We start from the raw sequence: 20,069 nt of genomic DNA, 5'->3' as shown, positions 1-20,069 counted from the left end.
AACAGGAATAGGATACTAGGATGGTCAAAGATGGGAGGGTGAAGTGTAGGTTTGTGTGTATATATGTATGTGTGTGTGCGCGCGCATGTGCGCGGGCGATTGGGTGAAGGGATTTAGAATGTATGTCTAGTGCGCATTCTGGAGCAGAGGGTGGCGGTAATGCACCATTAAACTGGATGCCAGCCGCCGTAAAACAAGATACAGACAGACAGGAGTAGAGCAGGAGCACATGGAAATACAAAACCACAGACTGACAGCTAGGGGAAAAACACACAAAAAGACAGAGTTCAACTGGAGGTACTGACAGTACCATGCAGTGATACAGCATGTTAGGATGATCTCTACTGTGAATCTGTAGATTAACGTAAATCTAGATTATGCCTAGTCCAGCTCACTGCAGCCTCCTCAGAAAGTAGAGGTGTTGATGAGCTTTCCTGATTGTGCAAGATATGTTCTGGGACCATGGGAGATTGTGTGAGATGTGCACATCCACAAGTGTGAACTGCTCGCAGTTTCCACTGCTATGGTGCTGATATAAATAGAGGTGTGAATGATGTGATATAAAGAGGGGTGGGAATGATGCGAGATCTCTAGAAGTTGGTAACCATCTCCTTTGTCTTGTTGACATTGAGTAGGCTGTCCCATCATGTACTCCACAAGAAAAACCTGAATTAAATGTAAACCATATAAAATTTTTACAACAAAAACATAATTAAATCCAAAAAAAGAACCCAAAATAGTACAAAGTGGTTAAAGTTGTGATAGTGTTCCTGTACTGATGTAGTTATTAGAGTTGTGCCAGTTGCTTGAAGAATTGAATATCTGAAGGGAAGTAGCTGTTGTTGAATCTGGTGATGTGGCTTCTGTAGCTGTGAGGAGATGGATGGGGCCTCATGTAGGTTCTACTGATGGTGGGGAAGGACATGCCAGTGATACATTGGGCTGAGTTCACCATTCTCTGCAGCTCCTTATGTTCCTGCACATTTGAATTGCCGTGCCTGACTATGAAGTTTTTTAGCATAGGGACCTCCTGAACCTCCTATGAAATATATTCAGTGTTTCTTAGATAGCCCAGGTGTGTAATTTGAGGGTCTTGAATGGAAAAAACGGGACTATGTTACATAGAAACATAGAAAATAGGTGCAGGAGTAGGCCATTCAGCCCTTCGAGTCTGCACCACCATTCAGTATGATCATGGCTGATCGTCCAACTCAGAACCCTGCACCAGCCTTCCCTCCATACCCCCTGATCCCTTTAGCCACAAGGGTCATATCTAACTCCCTCTTAAATATAGCCAACGAACTGGCCTCAACTGTTTCCTGTGACAGAGAATTCCACAGATTCACCACTCTCTGTGTGAAGAAGTTTTTCCTCATCTCGGTCCTAAAAGACTTCCCCTTTATCCTCAAACTGTGACCCCTCATTCTGGACTTCCCCAACATCAGGAACAATCTTCCTGCATCTAGCCTGTCCAATCCCTTTAGAATTTTATACGTTTCAATAAGATCCCCCCTCAATCTTCTAAATTCCAGCGAGTATAAGCCTAGTCGATCCAGTCTTTCATCATATGAAAGTCCTGCCATCTCAGGAATCAATCTGGTGAACCTTCTTTATACTCCCTCTATGGCTAGGATGTCTTTCCTCAGATTAGGGGACCAAAACTGCACACAATACTCCAGGTGTGGTCTCACCAAGGCCTTGTACAACTGCAGTAGTACCTCCCTGCTCCTGTGCTCGAATCCTCTTGCTATGAATGCCAGCATACCATTCGCCTTTTTCACCGCCTGCTGTACCTGCATGTCCACTTTCAATGACTGGTGTATAATGACACCCAGGTCTCGTTGCACCTCCCCTTTTCCTAATTGGCCACCATTCAGATAATAATCTGTTTTCCTGTTTTTGCCACCAAAGTGGATAACCTCACATTTATCCACATTAAATTGCATCTGCCATGAATTTGCCCACTCACCTAACCTATCCAAGTCACCCTGCATCCTCTTAGCATCCTCCTCACAGCTAACACTGCCACCCAGCTTCGTGTCATCCGCAAACTTGGAGATGCTGCATTTAATTCCCTCATCCAAGTCATTAATATATATTGTAAACAACTGGGGTCCCAGCACTGAGCCTTGCGGTACCCCACTAGTCACCGCCTGCCATTCTGAAAAGGTCCCGTTTATTCCCACTCTTTGCTTCCTGTCTGCCAACCAATTCTCTATCCAAATCAATACCATACCCCCAATACCGTGTGCTTTAAGTTTGCACACTAATCTCCTGTGTGGGACCTTGTCAAAAGCCTTTTGAAAATCCAAATATACCACATCCACTGGTTCTCCCCTATCCACTCTACTAGTTACATCCTCAAAAAATTCTATGAGATTCATCAGACATGATTTTCCTTTCACAAATCCATGCTGACTTTGTCCGATCATTTCACCGCTTTCCAAATGTGCTGTGATCACACCTTTGATAACTGACTCCAGCAGTTTCCCCACCACCGATGTCAGGCTAACCAGTCTATAATTCCCTGGTTTCTCTCTCCCTCCTTTTTTAAATAGTGGGGTTACATTAGCCACCCTCCAATCCTCAGGAACTAGGACAGAATCTGAAGCGTTTTGAAAAATTATCATTAATGCATCCACTATTTCTTGGGCTACTTCCTTAAGCACCCTGGGATGCAGACCATCTGGCCCTGGGGATTTATCTGTCTTTAATCCCTTCAATTTACCTAACACCACTTCCCTACTAACATGTATTTCCCTCAGTTCCTCCATCTCACTAGACCCTCGGTCCCCTACTATTTCTGGAAGATTATTTATGTCCTCCTTAGTGAAGACAGAACCAAAGTAGTCATTCAATTGGTCTGCCATGTCCTTGTTGCCCATAATCAATTCACCTGTTTCTGACTGTAAGGGACCTACATTTGTCTTAACCAATCTTTTTCTTTTCACATATCTATGAAAGCTTTTACAGGCAGTTTTTATGTTCCCTACCAGCTTTCTCTCATAATCTTTTTTCCCTTTCCTAATTAAGCCCTTTGTCCTCCTCTGCTGGACTCTGAATTTCTCCCAGTCCTCAGCTGAGCCGCTTTTTCTGGCTAATTTGTATGTTTCTTCTTTGGAATTGATACTATCTCTAATTTCCCTTGTCAGCCACGGGTGCACTACCTTCCGTGGTTTATTCTTTTGCCAAAGAATGTTGTGGGAAGCATTGCAGAATGGATGAACGTGCTGATGGGTAATTGATAACTGGTCACTGTAAATTACACCCCGTCCCATGTGAGGGAGTGCAGGAAAACTGGGGGAGAGATAGCGGGCACATGAGAGAAGTAGATTGCAGGAGATGAGAAGGCATAAACTTGATGGGCAGAATAGCCTCCTTCTATGTAATATGAAATGGGTTACCCGGAATAAACAGTATTCCGATGGAAAAGAGAGGGAGAGGGAGAAAAAAGTTACAATAAGCTAGTCAAGTCAGTTTACTAAAGGTATGGAAAGTAAGTTAGACAGGTGCTTCTGGGGAGCAGGAGACCCAGTGAGAAGGGCAAGTTGCCAGATAGAAAGGGTGCCCAGGCCAAAGGAAAGCGAAGAAAGAGAGGGGAGATATGATGCTGAAGACTGAATGAACTTTGACCTTTCTCGCCTAACCTGGTGCACCTACTGCAGTGAGAAAAAGAGATGATCATGATCCAGTCAGGTCCATAAAGATTTGCAACGTTGGGCGGATAAGAGTGCTTTTTCCCTATTAATGGAAGTGTCGTATTTGGGCACAGGCTGATAATTATCAATAAGGTCCATGGGAGACTGGGGTACTTGTAGGAGTCAGATATACTGTCACAATACTTCCTTGTCCCAGGCAGAGCCCTGAGCTGTACTGGTTCTAGAGGGACATTCATCCTTGCCAGACGAGAACCAATCTGACCCTTTGTAGCCATGTTTTCCTAGCCTGGGCCACTAGATATTGTAAGAACCAGTGGGGAAAGCTCCACTAATGTGGAGAATTCCAGAACAAGGGCTGATACCATGCGAGCAGTCTCTGACACAACCACGCTTACCCTGCAGACCTGTTAGCGACTACAGTGCCCCTTCCTGCATGCACTTCTTCCATAACTTTCTCCTCCCTCCTCACTACAGAACTGCGCATGGTATCGACCTACCCATCATCACCAACCAAAGAGGGGACGCTGCATCAAAATTAGGAGCAGGAGTAGGCCACTCGGCCCCTTAAGCCTGCTGCACCATTCAATATAGTTATAGCTGATCTGTCTTCAATATTAATCACTCCCTTCATTGCATCTAATTCCTGATAACCTTTCAGCCCTTGCACATCGCCCTCTGCCTGAATATATGTATTCGGTTGTTTTCGGGCTGAGTGTCAATGGTTTGTGCTGCCAGTCCATATTCATTCACCCTCACATACTGGAAATTGGTTTGTTATTGTCACATGTGCTGAGATGCAGTGAAAAATTTAGTTCTGCATACCAACCAGGACAGATCTTTCCAAACATAAGTACATCAATGTAGTTCAAAGGGAAAAGCAGTAACAGAAGGCAGATACAGAAGGTAGATACAGTTAATTGCATAGAATTTAGATTTAAAAGAGCAGAATGATTATAACAGGTGTAATGTGTAGATCTGCTGAAAGCAGCTTGTAATGAGTCGCCACACTCCAGCACCATCTTGGTTTTCCACTTCTGCATACACTCAGTGGGTCAGGCAGCATCTTTGTGGGAAAAGGGATGGTCAATGTTTCAGGTGGAGACCCTGGATCAAGATGACCTTCCTCTTTGCTGTCCCGAGTTCTGACCTGTAACGGATCCATTTAATGTGTGGCCTGATGTCATTATAAACAGACTGTCGTCACTGTGGCAGTGTTGGAAACCTGGGTCAGGGTTCTTCTGGCTAGCAGATTGACCTTTGCTAGGAGGCTTCGGTGTCATCAGTGAATCCTTCACAGGTCAAAGTTCAGATGCACAACTTGAATAGGAAAGAGTTTGACACACAAAATGCTGGAGGAACTCAGCAAGCTAGGCAGCATCTATGGAAAAGAGTTTGATCCCTGTTAAAGAAGCATTTTGATTCTACAGAATCAGAATCAGGTTTAATATCACCAGCATATTTTGTGCAGAAAGGCAAGATGGGTCGGTTTACTGAAGGATGGATCAAATGGCCAAGATGACTTCTTTGTAAATATGTTATGATTTGGTCTTGTTTGTGAGATTGTGTGCTACCACAGAAGCATAAATAGTTACATCTGCTTTTGGACTTGCATGAAAATATTGTTTTTTTTTTGTAGCCTGTCTGTTGTTTATTCTTATGTCACTCTTGTATTTTGTCTCAGCTAACCTCACTATCTCACATCCCCTTTCATTCTGTATCAGTTCGGCTTCCTCCTGTTCCCCTTCCTCCTCGGGCTCTGGTTCTGGCTGTGAAGCAGTGCTATCTCTTTACGTTCAGTGAGAAGTTGATTGCTGTGGGGCCCTTCAACCTGCCTTACACGTGCAAGCAGCAACTCCCCACTGCTTCTGCATCGCAGGTCTGGCTTGATAGAAAGGTTGGAATTCAAAGGTTTCAAAGGTACATTTAATGTCAGAGGAATGTATACAATATACAATGCTTTTTCTTCACAACCATCCACGAAAACAGAGGAGTGCCCCCAAAGAATGAATGACAGTTAAATGTTAGAACCCCAAAGTTCCCCTCCCTCCCACGCACAAGCAGCAGCAAGCAACGATCCCCCTTCCCCCCACCAGCAAAAAAAACACATCGGCACCTGCCATCAAGCACTCAAGCGTGCAGCAAAGCAACAACAAAGCCACAGACTTGCAGTACCCCAAAGACTACTTGTTCACCTGGTATCTGACATTCCACAGGCTCTCTCTCTCCCTAATAAGGGAGAAAGAGGCGCGTCCATTTCACAGCGAGAGGGAAAACATAACAAACAACTCGTTGGTTTACGATGTTAAAAGTCCATTGCTTCTTCCAAGCTCTGTGCTCAAAGATCTCTGGTCTCCAGGCACACAGCCATAGATCTTTCGACTCCCACAAATTTCTTCTATTCCAAAAGGTTCAAAGTTCAAAGTAAGATGTATTATCAGAGTACATTCACGTCACCTCATATAAACTTGAGATTCTTTTTCCTGCGGGCATACTTAGCAAATCTATAGAACAGTGACTGTAAACAGGATCAATGAACAATAAACTATACAAATACAAATAAATAGCAATAAATAATGAGCATGAAACAACAAGATAAAGAATCCTTAAAGTGAGATCATTGGTTGTGGAAACACTAAAAGTTAAATGAGTGTAGCTATCCAGTTTTGTTCAAGAGCTTGATGGCTGAGGGGTAGTAACTGTTCTTGAACCCGATGGTGTGAGTCCTGAGGCTCTTGTACCTTCCAGCTGATGGCAGCAGTGAGAAAAGACCATGGCCTGGCTGGTAAGGATCTTTTGATGATGGATGCTTCTTCCCTATGAATGTGTTTCATGTAGATGTGCTCAATGGTGGGAGAGTTTTACCCATGATGTACTTGGGCCAAATCCGCTACCTTTTGTAGGATTTTCTGTTTAAAGGTATTGGTGTTCCCATACCAGGCTGTAATGTAGCCAGTCAGTACACTTTCACCACACATACATAGACGTCTGCCAAAGTTTTTGATGACATGCCAAATCTCCACAGACTCCTGAAGAGGTAGAGACACTGTCGTGATTTCACTGCAATTATGTTTATATGATGGGCCCAGGACATGTCCTCTGAAATAGTGACACCCCAGGAATTTAAAGTTACTGATCCTCTCCACCTCTGATCCTTCACTTTGTCATTGGATTATGATATGGTGAAATTTCTGTCTGTCTGAGCTATCAGTTTCTTTAGCAGCCAAATGCTCAGAGACAGCCAGCCTCCTGACAGAGGAACATCCCAAACAAGGCTCAAACTCAATAAGCAGATACAAGCAGCACACAAGGTTCTTGAGGAGTTCAGCAGGTCAGGGCAGCACCTGCGGAGGGAAATGGAAAACACTCTTCATCTGGACTGAATGAGTAGAGGGCAGACAGCCAGCATAAAGATGGGAAGGGAAGGGCTAGAGCAAGAGATGGCAGGTGGATTGAGGTGAGGGGAGGTGACAGGTAGGTGTAAGAAGGGGAGAGAATAGTGTCAGACTGCAGTGAAAGGTGGAGGCAAGAAAAATGACGGGGTCTGATAGGAAAGGAAGAGAGAATGTGGAACCAGGTTGGGGGGGGAGGTGTGGAGGGCAGATGGAACAGTGGGGGAACCAGTGGAAGGAATGTAAGGGTAATGGGCAGATGGAGTAGGTGGAAGAGTGGAGAAAAACAGGGTGATGGGGTGGGGGGGGGGGGAGAAAGCTGGGGAGAGAGAGAAGGGACAGAGACAAGTGTCCAGTCTGGTGTTCCCATTATATTGGTGCAGCCAAGCAGTGTGTCGCTATCTGCCGCTGGGACCTCAGTAGTGCACGCCATTGCCACTTGTGCTTTTTTTAATTGCAGTCTATATTTCCCCAACAATCCACTTCTATATTTGTAATTGCAGGACAGCGTCCAGAGCTGCTGCAGACAGATCGCTGAGGCGGTGATTGGAATCGATGGAGGTTGGAAGATTGGGAAGACAAAGATCTTTCTTAAGGTTGTGATTAGCTGGAGGACCTTCAGGCCATTAACACATGCTGAAGCAAGCTTCCCTGTTTATCACCAAGTGGGGTGAGAGAGGGAAACCTTCAAACCCGATGATAGTACCATATCCCAGCACCTGGAACTAGGTGTTCTGTCTGTGCAGTCTGCTGGGTATAGTGCCACCCGGTTTAAAGAGACATGGCCACTAAATCTAAGCTGACCATCAAGCTCCTTTTGCAGTATGTATTCTCCCCACATTCCCATCAATTACCCCTAGACCCCGGACTCTAGCACTCACCCACAATTTACTGTGGCTCAGACCCTGAGACCCACACATCTTTAAGCCATGAGGACGAGGACGGGGACGGGGGGTGTGGTGGAACCCGCATGGTCCTAGAGAGAACATGCAAACTCCCTGAGGTCAGGACTGAACCTGAGTCCCTGGTGCTGTGAGGAACCCACTCTACCCACTGCCCCACTGTTGTGTTGACGAGACTCACAGATTTTAACCCACATAACCCATCGCAACACAGGAGTTTTACTTTGGTTGTATTGCCATGTTTTTGTTCAGGCTGGGAGATCACTGTGGCCAGCTGGCCTGTAGATTGCCTGATAGATTAGGAAAAGGGACGCAGAAGCCTGGAATTCTATGGAGCTATCACAGTCTCTGGCTCTTCCCATGCCTGTGATCTTCCAGTCTGATGGTTTCAACATTAAAAGCCCTTCAGTCCTGTAATGCTGTATGGATCATCTGTCTCTTCCTGCCTCCTTTGGTGATGAAACAGGAGCTATAAGGATAAGCACATTGTAAAACATGTCCTGGTGTATTCTCAGAATGGATTTTCTTTTTAACTATTGTTATCAGCCACTTTTCAAGGACTATTTGTTGTTGAAAATTTATCTTTAAGGCAAGCAATATTTGCTTGCAACATGGGTGCAGTATTTTACAATCCTCATCGCTCCACTCAGCATTAACAAGGAACTGAGCTGTGGGAAGTCATGGGTGAAAAGGACACTGGTGTTCAGTTAAAATCATTGACACCAGGTGAAAAGCTCCAGAGTATAAAATATTGATGGTTTTATAGACACAAGGTAGTAAGAGGAGTAACTATACCACCTAACATCTACTGTCCTTGGCTCTGTTTGCTTCAAATAAAACTTAGATATTGACTTGAAAATAGATGGCTAAACAAAAAGAGAGTAGGATGTGACATGATTTACTTTCCTAAATCTGCTGGGAACACTCAGCATCTATGAAGAGAGAAACAGAATTTAACATTTCAGAAATGCTGGAAGCACACAGCAAGTCAGGCAGCAACTGTAGAGAGATAGGGAGAAAGAAAGAGAATTATTATTTCAGGTCCAAGAATCTTCATCAGAACCCTGGTGGAGAGAAAAGCAATTTAGATTTGCAGAGAAGATTAGCGAGGACTGGATACGACAAAGGGAATATCTCTGAATGGATGAGGCCGGGAGTGCTGTGGAGATGCAAATGCTGTCTAAAGAACCCCTGGTCAATGGGTTAAAGAGTGGTCAAAGAGTGAGAATACAAAGAGGAATAGTTTGAAATACTGTTGGAAATAACCAATAGGCCAAACTGTGCTAATGATTGCCAGCATTATTGAGTTCATTCAAACTGTTGTTAGGACCCTGGTATGTGCCCATTACCTCCCCTGCCCTGCACCTCCCTGTGCCCTGAACTCATCAATTGTCTTGCCTGTCTTCCAGGAGAGCGAGCACCTGACCTTGGAACTTGAACGAGATAGAATCTTGATAGCAAAGGTCCTGATGATTCAGAAAGTCCTGCGTGCTTACAAAGACAGGCAAGTCTGCACAAACGCACACCTGTGTGGACCATCCAAAATACTGCAACCACACTGGTTATAAACATATCAATGTTGAGCAGCAGACAAACAAAGGAATGCTCCAAGACAATCTATCATTCAGCATTTGAAATGTTTGTGTGGGATTGTCAAATGTACCATGTAACTGGATGATCATTAATGCAACTCTTTGGGTCAAGGGCAGGGATTCTGTCCCATTCAGAGGTTAAGTTCAGGTTGTGTTGAGAGTTTGAGTTGGATCACAGGATTATGTTTAGCTTCAGAGGCTGTATGACACAAAGGAGATTCTGTAGATGAGAGTGAGACTCCTCGATGGTAAGTGGCCTCCCGGGTGCAGGGTCAGAGACTTCCTGTATCAAGTCAACAGCATTCCTGGTGGGGAGGCGGGGGGACTGATGAACAGCCAGAAGTCGTGGAACACATTGGTACCAATGACATAGGTAAGAAAAGGAATTAAGTCCTGAAGAGAGAATACAGGCAGTTAGGGAGAAAGCTGGAGAGCAGGCCCTCAAGGCAGTAATCTCTGGATTGCTGCCTGTGCCACGCACCAGTGAGGGTGAGAATATGACACACAAATGCATGGCTGAAGAGTTGGTGCAGGGGGTAAGGCTTCAGATTTGTGAATCACTTGGATCTTTTCTGGAGAAGTTATGACCTTACAAAAGGGATGGGTTACACTTGAACCTAAGAGCAGCCGATGTCCTTGTGGGCAGGATTGCTAGGACTGCTGACAAGAGTTTGAACAAGATTAGCAGGGGGATGGGAACCAGATGTTAGGTCCGATGATGAGGCGGTTGATGTAAAGGTAGCTGCATTACGTAGATGGACTTTGAGGAAGGATGGGCAGTGGATGGGGCACAAATAGAGTAGTTAGTTGGGTTAAATGTGTTTACTTGAATGTGAGAATTATTAAGAACAAGGGTGATAAATGGAGAACATGGCCTTGGAATTACAGTGTTCTGCCTGTTACAGAGGTTTGCCTGGGATAAGGGCGGGGTTGCTTGCTTGATGTTTTGGTGTTGCATGTTAAAAGAGGGAGGGAGGATGGATGATTGGGAGTGGCATTACTAATCAGGGATGGTATCACAGCTGCAGAAAAGGAGGACGTGGTGGAGGGATCATCCCCGAGTCAGTGTGGGTGGAAGTCAGAAACAGGAAGGGAGCAATCACTCTACTATGAGTATTCAGCCGACTCTCCAGTAGCAACAGAGACTCTGAGGAGCAAATCAAGAAGTAGATTTTGGAAAGGTCTAAAATAGTAGGGTTGTTGTCATGGGTGACTTCAAATTCCCTACTATTAATTGGTACCTCCTTAGTGCAATAGGTTTAGATGGGGCAAAATTTGCTAAGTGGGTCCAGGAAGGATTCCTGATGCAATATATGGACAGGCCAATTAGAGGAGAGGCCATAGTGGATTTGGTGCACAGCAATGAACCTAGTTACGTAACAGACCCGTCAGTAAGTGAGCATTTCAGAGACAGTGACCACAACTCACTGACTTTAAACATAGACTTGGACAGGGATAGCAGCAGACAATATGTAAAAATATTTAAATGTGGGAGGACTAATTGTGATGAAATTGAGCAGGAACTTGGGAACAGATACTCTCAAGGAAGTGCACAGCAGAAATGTGGAGATTGTTTACGGAGCACTTGCATGGAGTTTCTGAATAGGTTCGTCCTGTTGAGGCAGGGAAAGGATAGCAAGGTGAAAGAAGAGCTGAACACTTAGACAAGAAAGAGAAGGAAGTATACTTAAGGTTTAGGAAGCAAATATCAGGCAGGGCTCTTGAATTTATGAAGTAACCAGGAAGGAGCTTCAGAGATTCTGCATGGAGATCGGTGACCAGCGGTGTGCTTCAGGGATCTGTTCTGGGACCCTTTCTCTTCCTGATTTTTATAAATGACCTGGATGAGGAAGTAGAGGGATGGGTTAGGAAGTTTGCTGATGACTCAAAGGTTGGGTGTATTGTGGATAGTGTGGAGAGCTGTCAGAGGTTACAACGGGACATTGATAGGATGCAAAACTGGGCTGAGAAGTAGCAGATGGAGTTTAACCCAGGTTAGTGTGAGGTGGTTCATTTTGGTAGGTCAAATATGATGGCAGAATATAGTATTAATGGTAAGACTCTTGGCAATGTGGAGGATCAGAGGGATCTTGTGGTCTGAGTCCATAGGACACTCAAAGCTGCTGCACAGGTTGACTCTGTGGTTAAGAAGGCATACGGTGCATTGGCCTTCATCAATTATGGGATTAAGTTATTGAGTTTAGGAGCTGAGAGATAATGTTGCAGCTATATAGGACCCTGGTTAGACCCCACTTGGAGTACTGTGCTCAGTTCTGGTTGCCTCACCACAGGAAGGATGTGGAAGCCATAAAAAGGGTGCAGAGAAGATTCACAAGGATGTTGCCTGGATTTGGGAGCATGCCTTATGAGAATAGGTTGAGTGAACTCGGCCCTTTCTCCTTGGAGCGACAGGGGATGAGAGGTGACCTGATAGAGGTGCATATGATGAGAGGCATTGATCGTGTGGCTTTTTCCCAGGGCTGAAATGGCTATCATGAGAGGGCACAGTTTTAAGGTGCTTGGAAGTAGGTACAGAAGAGATGTCAGGGATAAGTTTTTTTTACGTAGAGTGCATGGAATGGGCTGCCAGCAGCGGTGGTGGAGGCAGATACGATAGGGTCTTTTAAGAGACTCCTGGATAGGTACACGGAGCTTAGAAAAATAGAGGGCTGTGGGTAACCCTAGGTAGTTCTAAGGTAAGAACATGTTCGGCACAGCTTTGTGGGCTGAAGGGCCTGTATTGTGCTGTAGGCTTTCTATGTTTCTAAGAGACTTAGGAGAGCTAAAAGGGGCATGAGAAGGCCTCAGTGAGAAGGATTAAGGAAAATACCAAGGTATTCTACATGTACATGAAGAACAGGAGGATAACAGGGGTAATGGCAGATGGAAAACAGCACAGGGAAGTGTATGGTATGATAGAAGAAATAAAGCTATGCACTGTTTTCTAAATGAGGAGCACATTTGGATTTGAAAGTGCAAAGGGACTTGGTTGCCCTAGTGCAGGATTCCCTAAAGGCAATGTTAGCACTCATTTCGACAGGACTAGAATATAAAAGAGTGTATAAGACATTGTTTAGACCACATTTGGAGTATCATGAGCAGTTTAGATCCTATGTCTAAGAAAGGATGTGCTGGCATCAGAGAAGGTCCAGAGGAGGTTTACGAGAATAATTCTGTGATGGAAATTATTAACATATTTGGAGTTTTTGATGTAACTTTGTGCCTATATTTTCTGGAGTTTAGAAGAATGGGGAGAGGACCTACAAAATATTGGAAGGCCTAGATAGAGTGGACTTGGAAAGGGTGTTTCCAATAGGGGGAGAGTCTAGGACCAGAGGGCACAGCTTCAGAATAGAAGGATGTGCCTTCAGAACAGAGATGAGGAAGACTTTCTTAAGCCAAAGGGGAGTGAATCTGTGGGACTTATTGCCACAGACAACTGTGGAGGCAGAGTTAGTGGATATATTTAAAGTGGAGAATGATAGGTTCTTGATTAGGAAAGGCATCAAAAGTTATGGGGAGAAGGAAGGAGAATCAGGTGAGAGGAAAAATAAATTAGTCGTAATCAAATGGCAGAGCTAGCTTGATGGGCCAAATAACCTATGCTCAAAAAATTAGAAAAAGGTCATTAGAATAGTGGTTGGACTGCTCAGGTATAAAGGGTGAAATGTGCATGGAAGTGCAAGAGTTCGGGGAGGCTCTAAATTAATGATGACATGAACATCGACTTCTCTAACTTCCACTAATGCCCCACTTCCCCCTCGTACCTCATCCGTTATTTATTTTTATACACACATTCTTTCTCTCACTCTCCTTTTTCTCCCTCTGTCCCTCTGACTATACCCCTTGCCCATCCTCTGGGTTCCCCCCCCTTGTCTTTCTCCCCGGACCTCCTGTCCCATGATCCTCTCGTATCCCCTTTGCCAATCACCTGTCCAGCTTTTGGCTCCGTCCCTCCCCCTTCTTTTTTTTTAATATAATTTTTTATTGAGTTTTCAAAGTGAATACAAGAGAAAAAAAAAATCTACCCTCCCCCCCGATATATACTACTACCGAAAGAGAAAGAGAAAAAAAAAGAAGAACCGCCTGAATATTGGAAGGTTTCCGCATGCTCCATGGGATTAAAAATAAATTTAATATATATTTGTTACTTTCCCCAAGGAACCAAGATCTTTATCATATCTAAAACATTACTTAGCTTCTCAACTCTCATAGTTCCCTGGGGAATCTCTTTGAACTTCACCATGTTGCTATGTGTTTCCCTCCCAATCATCCAGGCAAAAAAAAAAGATGAGATACAAAAAAAGAAAAAACAAAATACCCCCCCACTAATGTTGTGAATGAAAAGATACACAACACTACCCCCCTCCATTTTGCGGGTGGTGGCTATTGCCACGTTTGCACACATGAATAACGTAGCGATTGGTCAGTGTTTCTTCCAGCTCCCCTGTAACAAAAAATTGTATATAAAAGAAATTAATGTCATTATTCCCAGCTAGTATTCCTCAAATTTTAACCTTTCTTCCCCTCCCTCATATAATTAATAATATATTTATATATTCATCCACCTAAAAATCCAACAGGCCTATTCCTTAATCCAGTCTTTATCTTCAATCCATCTCACTCCCCTGGGTTTGTTCTTGTATCTGGTGAATATTCAAAGAATCTCGCACAAACTCCTCCGCTTTCCGGTAATCATCAAAAAATCTTTTTTTCTCCACCAGTCAAAGAAATCTTCAAGGTTGCAGGATAACGCAATATAAATTGATAACTGTGATCCCATAGGGCTTTTTTCACTGGATTAAATTTCTTCCTTTTCTTCAAAAGTTCATAACTTATGTCAGGGTGGAAAAAAAATTTCTTCCCTTCCATCATCAGTGGCCCTTTTCTCTTCTTGGCAGCTTGGGCAGCCGCCTGTAGAATCCTTTCTTTATCTTGAAATCTTAAGAATTTTATTAAAATTGATCGTGGATATTGGTCATCTTGTGGTTTTGGTCTTAGAGCTCTATGTACCCACTCAATTTCAATTGATCAGTCTTCCTCTTTCATTTGCAAGGTTTTCGGGATCCATCTTTGAAAAAATTCTATTGGGTTATCTCCCTCTATACCTTCTTTAAGACCAACAATTTTAATATTATTACGTCTACTAAAATTTTCCAACACGTCCACTTTCTCCAAGAGTCGATTTCTTTCCGTGTTCCAGAGGAGCACATCATTTTCTGTTTTTTCCACTCTATCGTTAATATGCTCCATTGTTCTTTCCATCTTCTGAAGTTCTTATCCATTTTATCCTGTCTTTTCATAGCTTTATTATAGCACATCTTCACGTCTCTAAGCTCTGTTCTTAATTTTCTTAGTTCAGCCATTAATTGCAATAAAGCCTCTCTTATGTCTCTATCGTCTCCTTTACTTCCAGTCTCTTCCAGTTCTTCCTCCTCTTCTTCATCTGTATTCTCTGCGGAATCCAATTCTGACTCTGAGTCACTTTCAGTTGCAGTGGCCATCGGTTCTTGTAGTTTAAGTTGCGTCGATTTGCACATGCGCACTTCCGGCATCTTCTTCTGAGAGACCGCTACTGCCACCATTGCTCCCTGTTCTTCTACACCAGAGATAAAATGCATCTCCTCTGAAGGAGATCCAACCTGAATCCGAGGCTCCATCGCTGCAGTAGGCCCTTTTTTCTTCCCATCTCGCGGCGACTGCACAACAACAGACTTCTTCTGTTGCGGTTTACGAGGCATATCGTAGAGTAGTCTTACGAAATTTATAAGTAGTTTTCGGAAAGTATTTATTAACTTTACTTTGTTTAAACGGTACTTTGCTGATTTTTTACGGGAGAGCTGGATTTACACGTCTCAATCCCACATCATCACGTGACACCCCCATCCCTCCCCCTCCTGTCTTCTCCTATCATTTTGGATCTCCCCCTCCCCCTCTCAAATCTCTTACTAACTCTTCCTTCAGTGAGTCCTGACAAAGGGTCTCGGCCTGAAACGTCGACTGTACCTCTTCCTAGAGATGCTGCCTGGCCTGCTGCGTTCACCAGCAACTTTGATGTGTGTTGCTTGAATTTGCAGCATCTGCAGAATTCCTGTTGTTTGTGTTGTAAATTAATACTTTGCTTCAGTGTTCATCAGGAAGAGGGGCTTTGACACATGTGAGATCAGCATAGAACAGGCTAATGTGCTGGAGGTATGTTGAGATTAAGAAAGAGGCAGTGTTGGAGCTTCTGTAAAACATTAGGTTAGTTAAGTCCCGAGGCTGGATGGGATACTCTCCAGGTTACTACGGGAAATGAGGGAAGAATTTGCTGGGGCATTGACAATTACCTTTGTGTCCCCCCTGTCCACAGGAGAAGTACAAGAGGAGGATGGCAAATATTGTTCTGTCGTTCAATAAAGGAAATAGGGATAATCCTGGTAGTTATAGACCAGAGAGTCTTACATCAGTGGTGGAGAAACAAATGGAGAGAATTCTGAGGAATAAGATTTATGAGCATTTGGAGAAGAATAGTCTTAATAGGGATCATCAGCATGGATTTGTGAGGGCCAGGTCATTCCCAATATGTCTACCAGCCTTCATTAGTCAGGGACTTGAGTTCAAGAGCCACGAGGTAATGTTATAGCTCTATAAAACCACACTTGGAGTATTGAGTTCTGTTCTAGTCACGTCATTATAGGAAAGATGTGGAAGATTTAGAGTGGGTGCAGAGGAGATTTACCAGGATGCTTCTTGGATTAGAGTACATGCCTTATGAGGAAAGACTGAGTGAGCCTGGGCTTTTCCATTTGGCATGAAGGAAGATGAGAGGCACAATAGAATGAGAGGCATACTCCGCTGCACTGTTCTACCTTCTATTCACGTTTTCCTACAAAATGAGATCTTCTGCTGTTGGGGATATTTAATGATTCACCCTGTGAATGTCAATCCACATTGAGAAATTGTGGAACTGACCCGGATTCATTCCCTGATCAACACACAACAATCTGCCAGTTGTTTCTAGTTCCCATCCCACTGCTCATCTCTGCTAAGCATCAGGGAGTGAAAGGTTAGTGATTCCCTTTGACCCTTCCCGTTTTGCGATGTGCAGGTTTCTGTAAACTACTTTACTGCCCTCACTGACCAGAGGCAAATGTTTGTGACAAATTTCCCTCGGGGAGAGTGCTCTGCATGGTTCATTCTCCCTTTCTGATCAGTTATGGTCCGTACTGTCATCTCCCCCTCTGATACACAAGTGCAAAGTGAGTTGTGTTGACTAGCAGCATAGCCTCTCCTCACTGACCAGAGGAGAATGGACTGGACAGTCCTGAACCTCTTGTTCAGTAGCACACACTGGACAGTAACTTTTCCCTTTCCGTTCAGCAGAGATTTGTCAGAACGGTCCTTTCCCGCCTTGTTGACAAACAGAGATGCCTGCTCAGTGCCTCCCCTCTTTGACAGGCAGAATTGTGATGGTATCTGTCCTCCTCTCAGACCAGACAGGATAGTGTGCACACTTTCTCTCCGCGTTCCAGAAATTTGACACCACATCCCGATTTCTAGCTGACTGAAAACAGGCAGCAGGATATGGATTATCGTCAGATGATTCGTCACAGCTTGGATGGCAACTGTTCTGCCCAAGGCAGAGTTGTGAACGCAGCCCAGTTAGTCCACTCTGCAAACCACCCTACAACATACACAAAAGGCTGGAGGATCTCCGCAAGCTAGGCAGCATCCATGGAAAAGGGTAAACAGCTGATGTTTCAGGTTGGAACCCATCAGTGGGACTGGAAAAAATGATGAGAAGTTTGATCAAGAAGGTGGTGGGGGGAGGGAAGGAGGAAGTACAAGGTGGTTGGTGATAGGTAAACTGGGAAGGGCAGTGAAGTAAAGGGCTGGGAAGCTGATCGCTTAAAGGGATGAAGGGCTGAAGAAGGGGAAATCTGATAAAGAGCAGAGAAGACCGTGGAAGAAAGGGAAGGGGGGAGGAGCACCAGAGGGTGGTGATGGGATAGACGCTGCCTGGCCTGCTGAGTTCCTCCAGCATATTGTGTGTGTTGCTCGGATTGCCAGCATCTGCAGATTTTCTTGTCTTTATGCAAACCACTCTCTCCTCTATTGACCCTGTCTGTACTTCTTACTGCCTCAAGTAAACAGCTAACATAAATAAGGACCCCTCCCACTTCAGTCATTCGCTCTACTCTCCATTCAAGCAGAAGATACAAAGGCTTGGGAACATATACCACTGGCTCGAGGATAGCTTCTACCCTGCTGTTATTAGATTGTTAAATTCCCCCATTTGCTTGATCTCCCATTATACCTTGTCAGCCTGGCACTTCATTTGTTTTCCAGCTTCACATGTTCTTTGTAACTGCAGCACTATATTCTTGTCACAATGGGGTACTGGGAATGGACCCAAATGCGAGACACAGACACTGAAGTACAAGGAACAGGACTTTACTAGAGTAGGGACGTGACAGGATTCAGACCAGGAGCAGGGACAAGAATGCAGACTTGGGCTAGGGAAAGTGGGACCAGGACTAGAAACCATGGACTAGGAGGCAAGGCTTCGACTCCAAGCCCAAGACTGGAAAAGGACCCAGAACCTGGGTCTTGCTTTGGGCTTGGGCCCCAGAACAAGGCAAGGACAAGACATGGCTTCAAGCTGGGGTCTTGGGTCTTGAGCTTGGCTGCGGGGTCCTCGAGGCCTGGGCTCTTGCAGCTTGGCTGCGGGGTCCTCGAGGCCTGGGCTCTTGCAGCTTGGCTGCGGGGTCCTCGAGGCCTGGGCTCTTGCAGCTTGGCTGCGGGGTCCTCGAGGCCTGGGCTCTTGCAGCTTGGCTGCGGGGTCCTCGAGGCCTGGGCTCTTGCAGCTTGGCTGCGGGGTCCTCGAGGCCTGGGCTCTTGCAGCTTGGCTGCGGGGTCCTCGAGGCCTGGGCTCTTGCAGCTTGGCTGCGGGGTCCTCGAGGCCTGGGCTCTTGCAGCTTGGCTGCGGGGTCCTCGAGGCCTGGGCTCTTGCAGCTTGGCTGCGGGGTCCTCGAGGCCTGGGCTCTTGCAGCTTGGCTGCGGGGTCCTCGAGGCCTGGGCTCTTGCAGCTTGGCTGCGGGGTCCTCGAGGCTTGGGTTCTTGGAGCTCGGAGACAGACTGGGAACCGAACATCAACACAGAGCCGGGACTTATCCTTTGACAAGCCGGGACTCATCTTTAACACGACACTAACATGAGACAGAACAGAACATAGACATAGAGCCGGGACTTATCCTAAGACTAGCCAGGACTCAACTTCATCTCCATCTCCACACCAAGGTGGGACTAGTCTCTCTATCAGGTAATGGCAGAACAGCCAGGCTTACCCAACAGAGGCAAGGACAAGACAGGACTCCCCACAGGGCAACGGCTAAACAGCCTGACTTACCCCATGGAGGCTAGGACAAGACAAGACAGGACCCCCCACAGGGCAACAGCTAAACAGCCTGACTTACCCCATGGAGGTGAGGACAAGACAAGACAGGACCCCCCACAGGGCAACAGCAAAACAGCCTGACTTACCCCACAGAGGCAAGGACAAGACAAGACAAGACAGGACCCCCCCACAGGGCAACAGCAAAACAGCCTGACTTACCCCACAGAGGCGAGGACAAGACAAGACAGGACAGGACCCCCTGCAGGGCAACAGCAAAACAGCCTGACTTACCCCACAGAGGCAAGGACAAGAAGAGACAAACACCAAAGAACAACAAACAGTTCCATCTCTGCTCCAAGGTAGCTCCAAGTCTCAGTTCAGCCAGCAACCTCAGCTGGCTACAGAAACAGTCAGATCCCTACCTAGCTCAGAGTGGCTGGCCCGGGAAACAGCCAAATCCATACCACAAAGATTATGCCAACAAGTGGCAACGAGGCTCCATGAAGCTGTGGTCTTCCAACCAGGCCTAGAGGTCACAAATGGTTTCACTAGCCTTCCATCAGCAGGTTGCTCCAAGGGGGACTGACAAGACAAACCAGCAGCCCACACTCAACCCTAAGGCTACTTATATTCCAAGCCCCAAGATGGAAATTAGCCCCTATGATTAATTCAATCAAACGAGGGACAGCTGGAAGACCCGAAATCTTGAGTCCACGGACCGGACTGTGAACCGGAATGCGGACTTCACAGACTGGACCATGACAATTCTGCATTCTGTTCTCTTTTTACTACCTCACTCTAGTTATGCATGGCATTATTTGTCAAACAAAGAAAAGCTTTTCACTGTATCTTTGTACGTGACAACAATAAATCAATTACCAATAGGAGTGAAAGTTGAATCTGATTGAAGAATTAACAGACATACATAGAAAAATCCATTCTTCTTCCCTGTTTTGACAGGAGAAAATTCTTGAGAGTGAGGGCTGCAGCTGTGAAGATTCAGAGTCACTGGAGAGGACACCAGTGTTGCAGGAAGTACAAATTGGTAAGTGTTTGGCTTTCTGAATCAATCAGAACTTGGGTCTGGTGGGGTTTTCTTAACCCACAGCACCAAGAGCAGTAGCTCGTCTGTTGAAGTTTGTACTGAG

The 20,069-nt window shown here is 45.3% G+C and overlaps 1 protein-coding gene across 1 annotated transcript in view; it reads left to right on the top strand.

The window, feature by feature from the left end:
* LOC140197064 (unconventional myosin-VIIa-like) overlaps window positions 1–20,069 on the top strand; it is a 262,976-nt gene that overhangs the window by 50,271 nt on the left and 192,636 nt on the right. Inside the window, exons 17-19 of the mRNA XM_072256983.1 lie at window positions 7,552–7,644; window positions 9,360–9,454; window positions 19,882–19,966. Of these exons, the coding sequence (XP_072113084.1) occupies window positions 7,552–7,644; window positions 9,360–9,454; window positions 19,882–19,966 (273 nt within the window). The remainder of the gene's footprint in view (window positions 1–7,551; window positions 7,645–9,359; window positions 9,455–19,881; window positions 19,967–20,069) is intronic.

The sequence above is a fragment of the Mobula birostris genome, chromosome 4 (genome assembly GCF_030028105.1).
Source record: "Mobula birostris isolate sMobBir1 chromosome 4, sMobBir1.hap1, whole genome shotgun sequence".
NCBI lineage: Eukaryota > Metazoa > Chordata > Chondrichthyes > Myliobatiformes > Myliobatidae > Mobula > Mobula birostris.
Note: the sequence above shows the minus strand (reverse complement) of the source record. Positions and strands in the feature narration are given on the sequence as shown.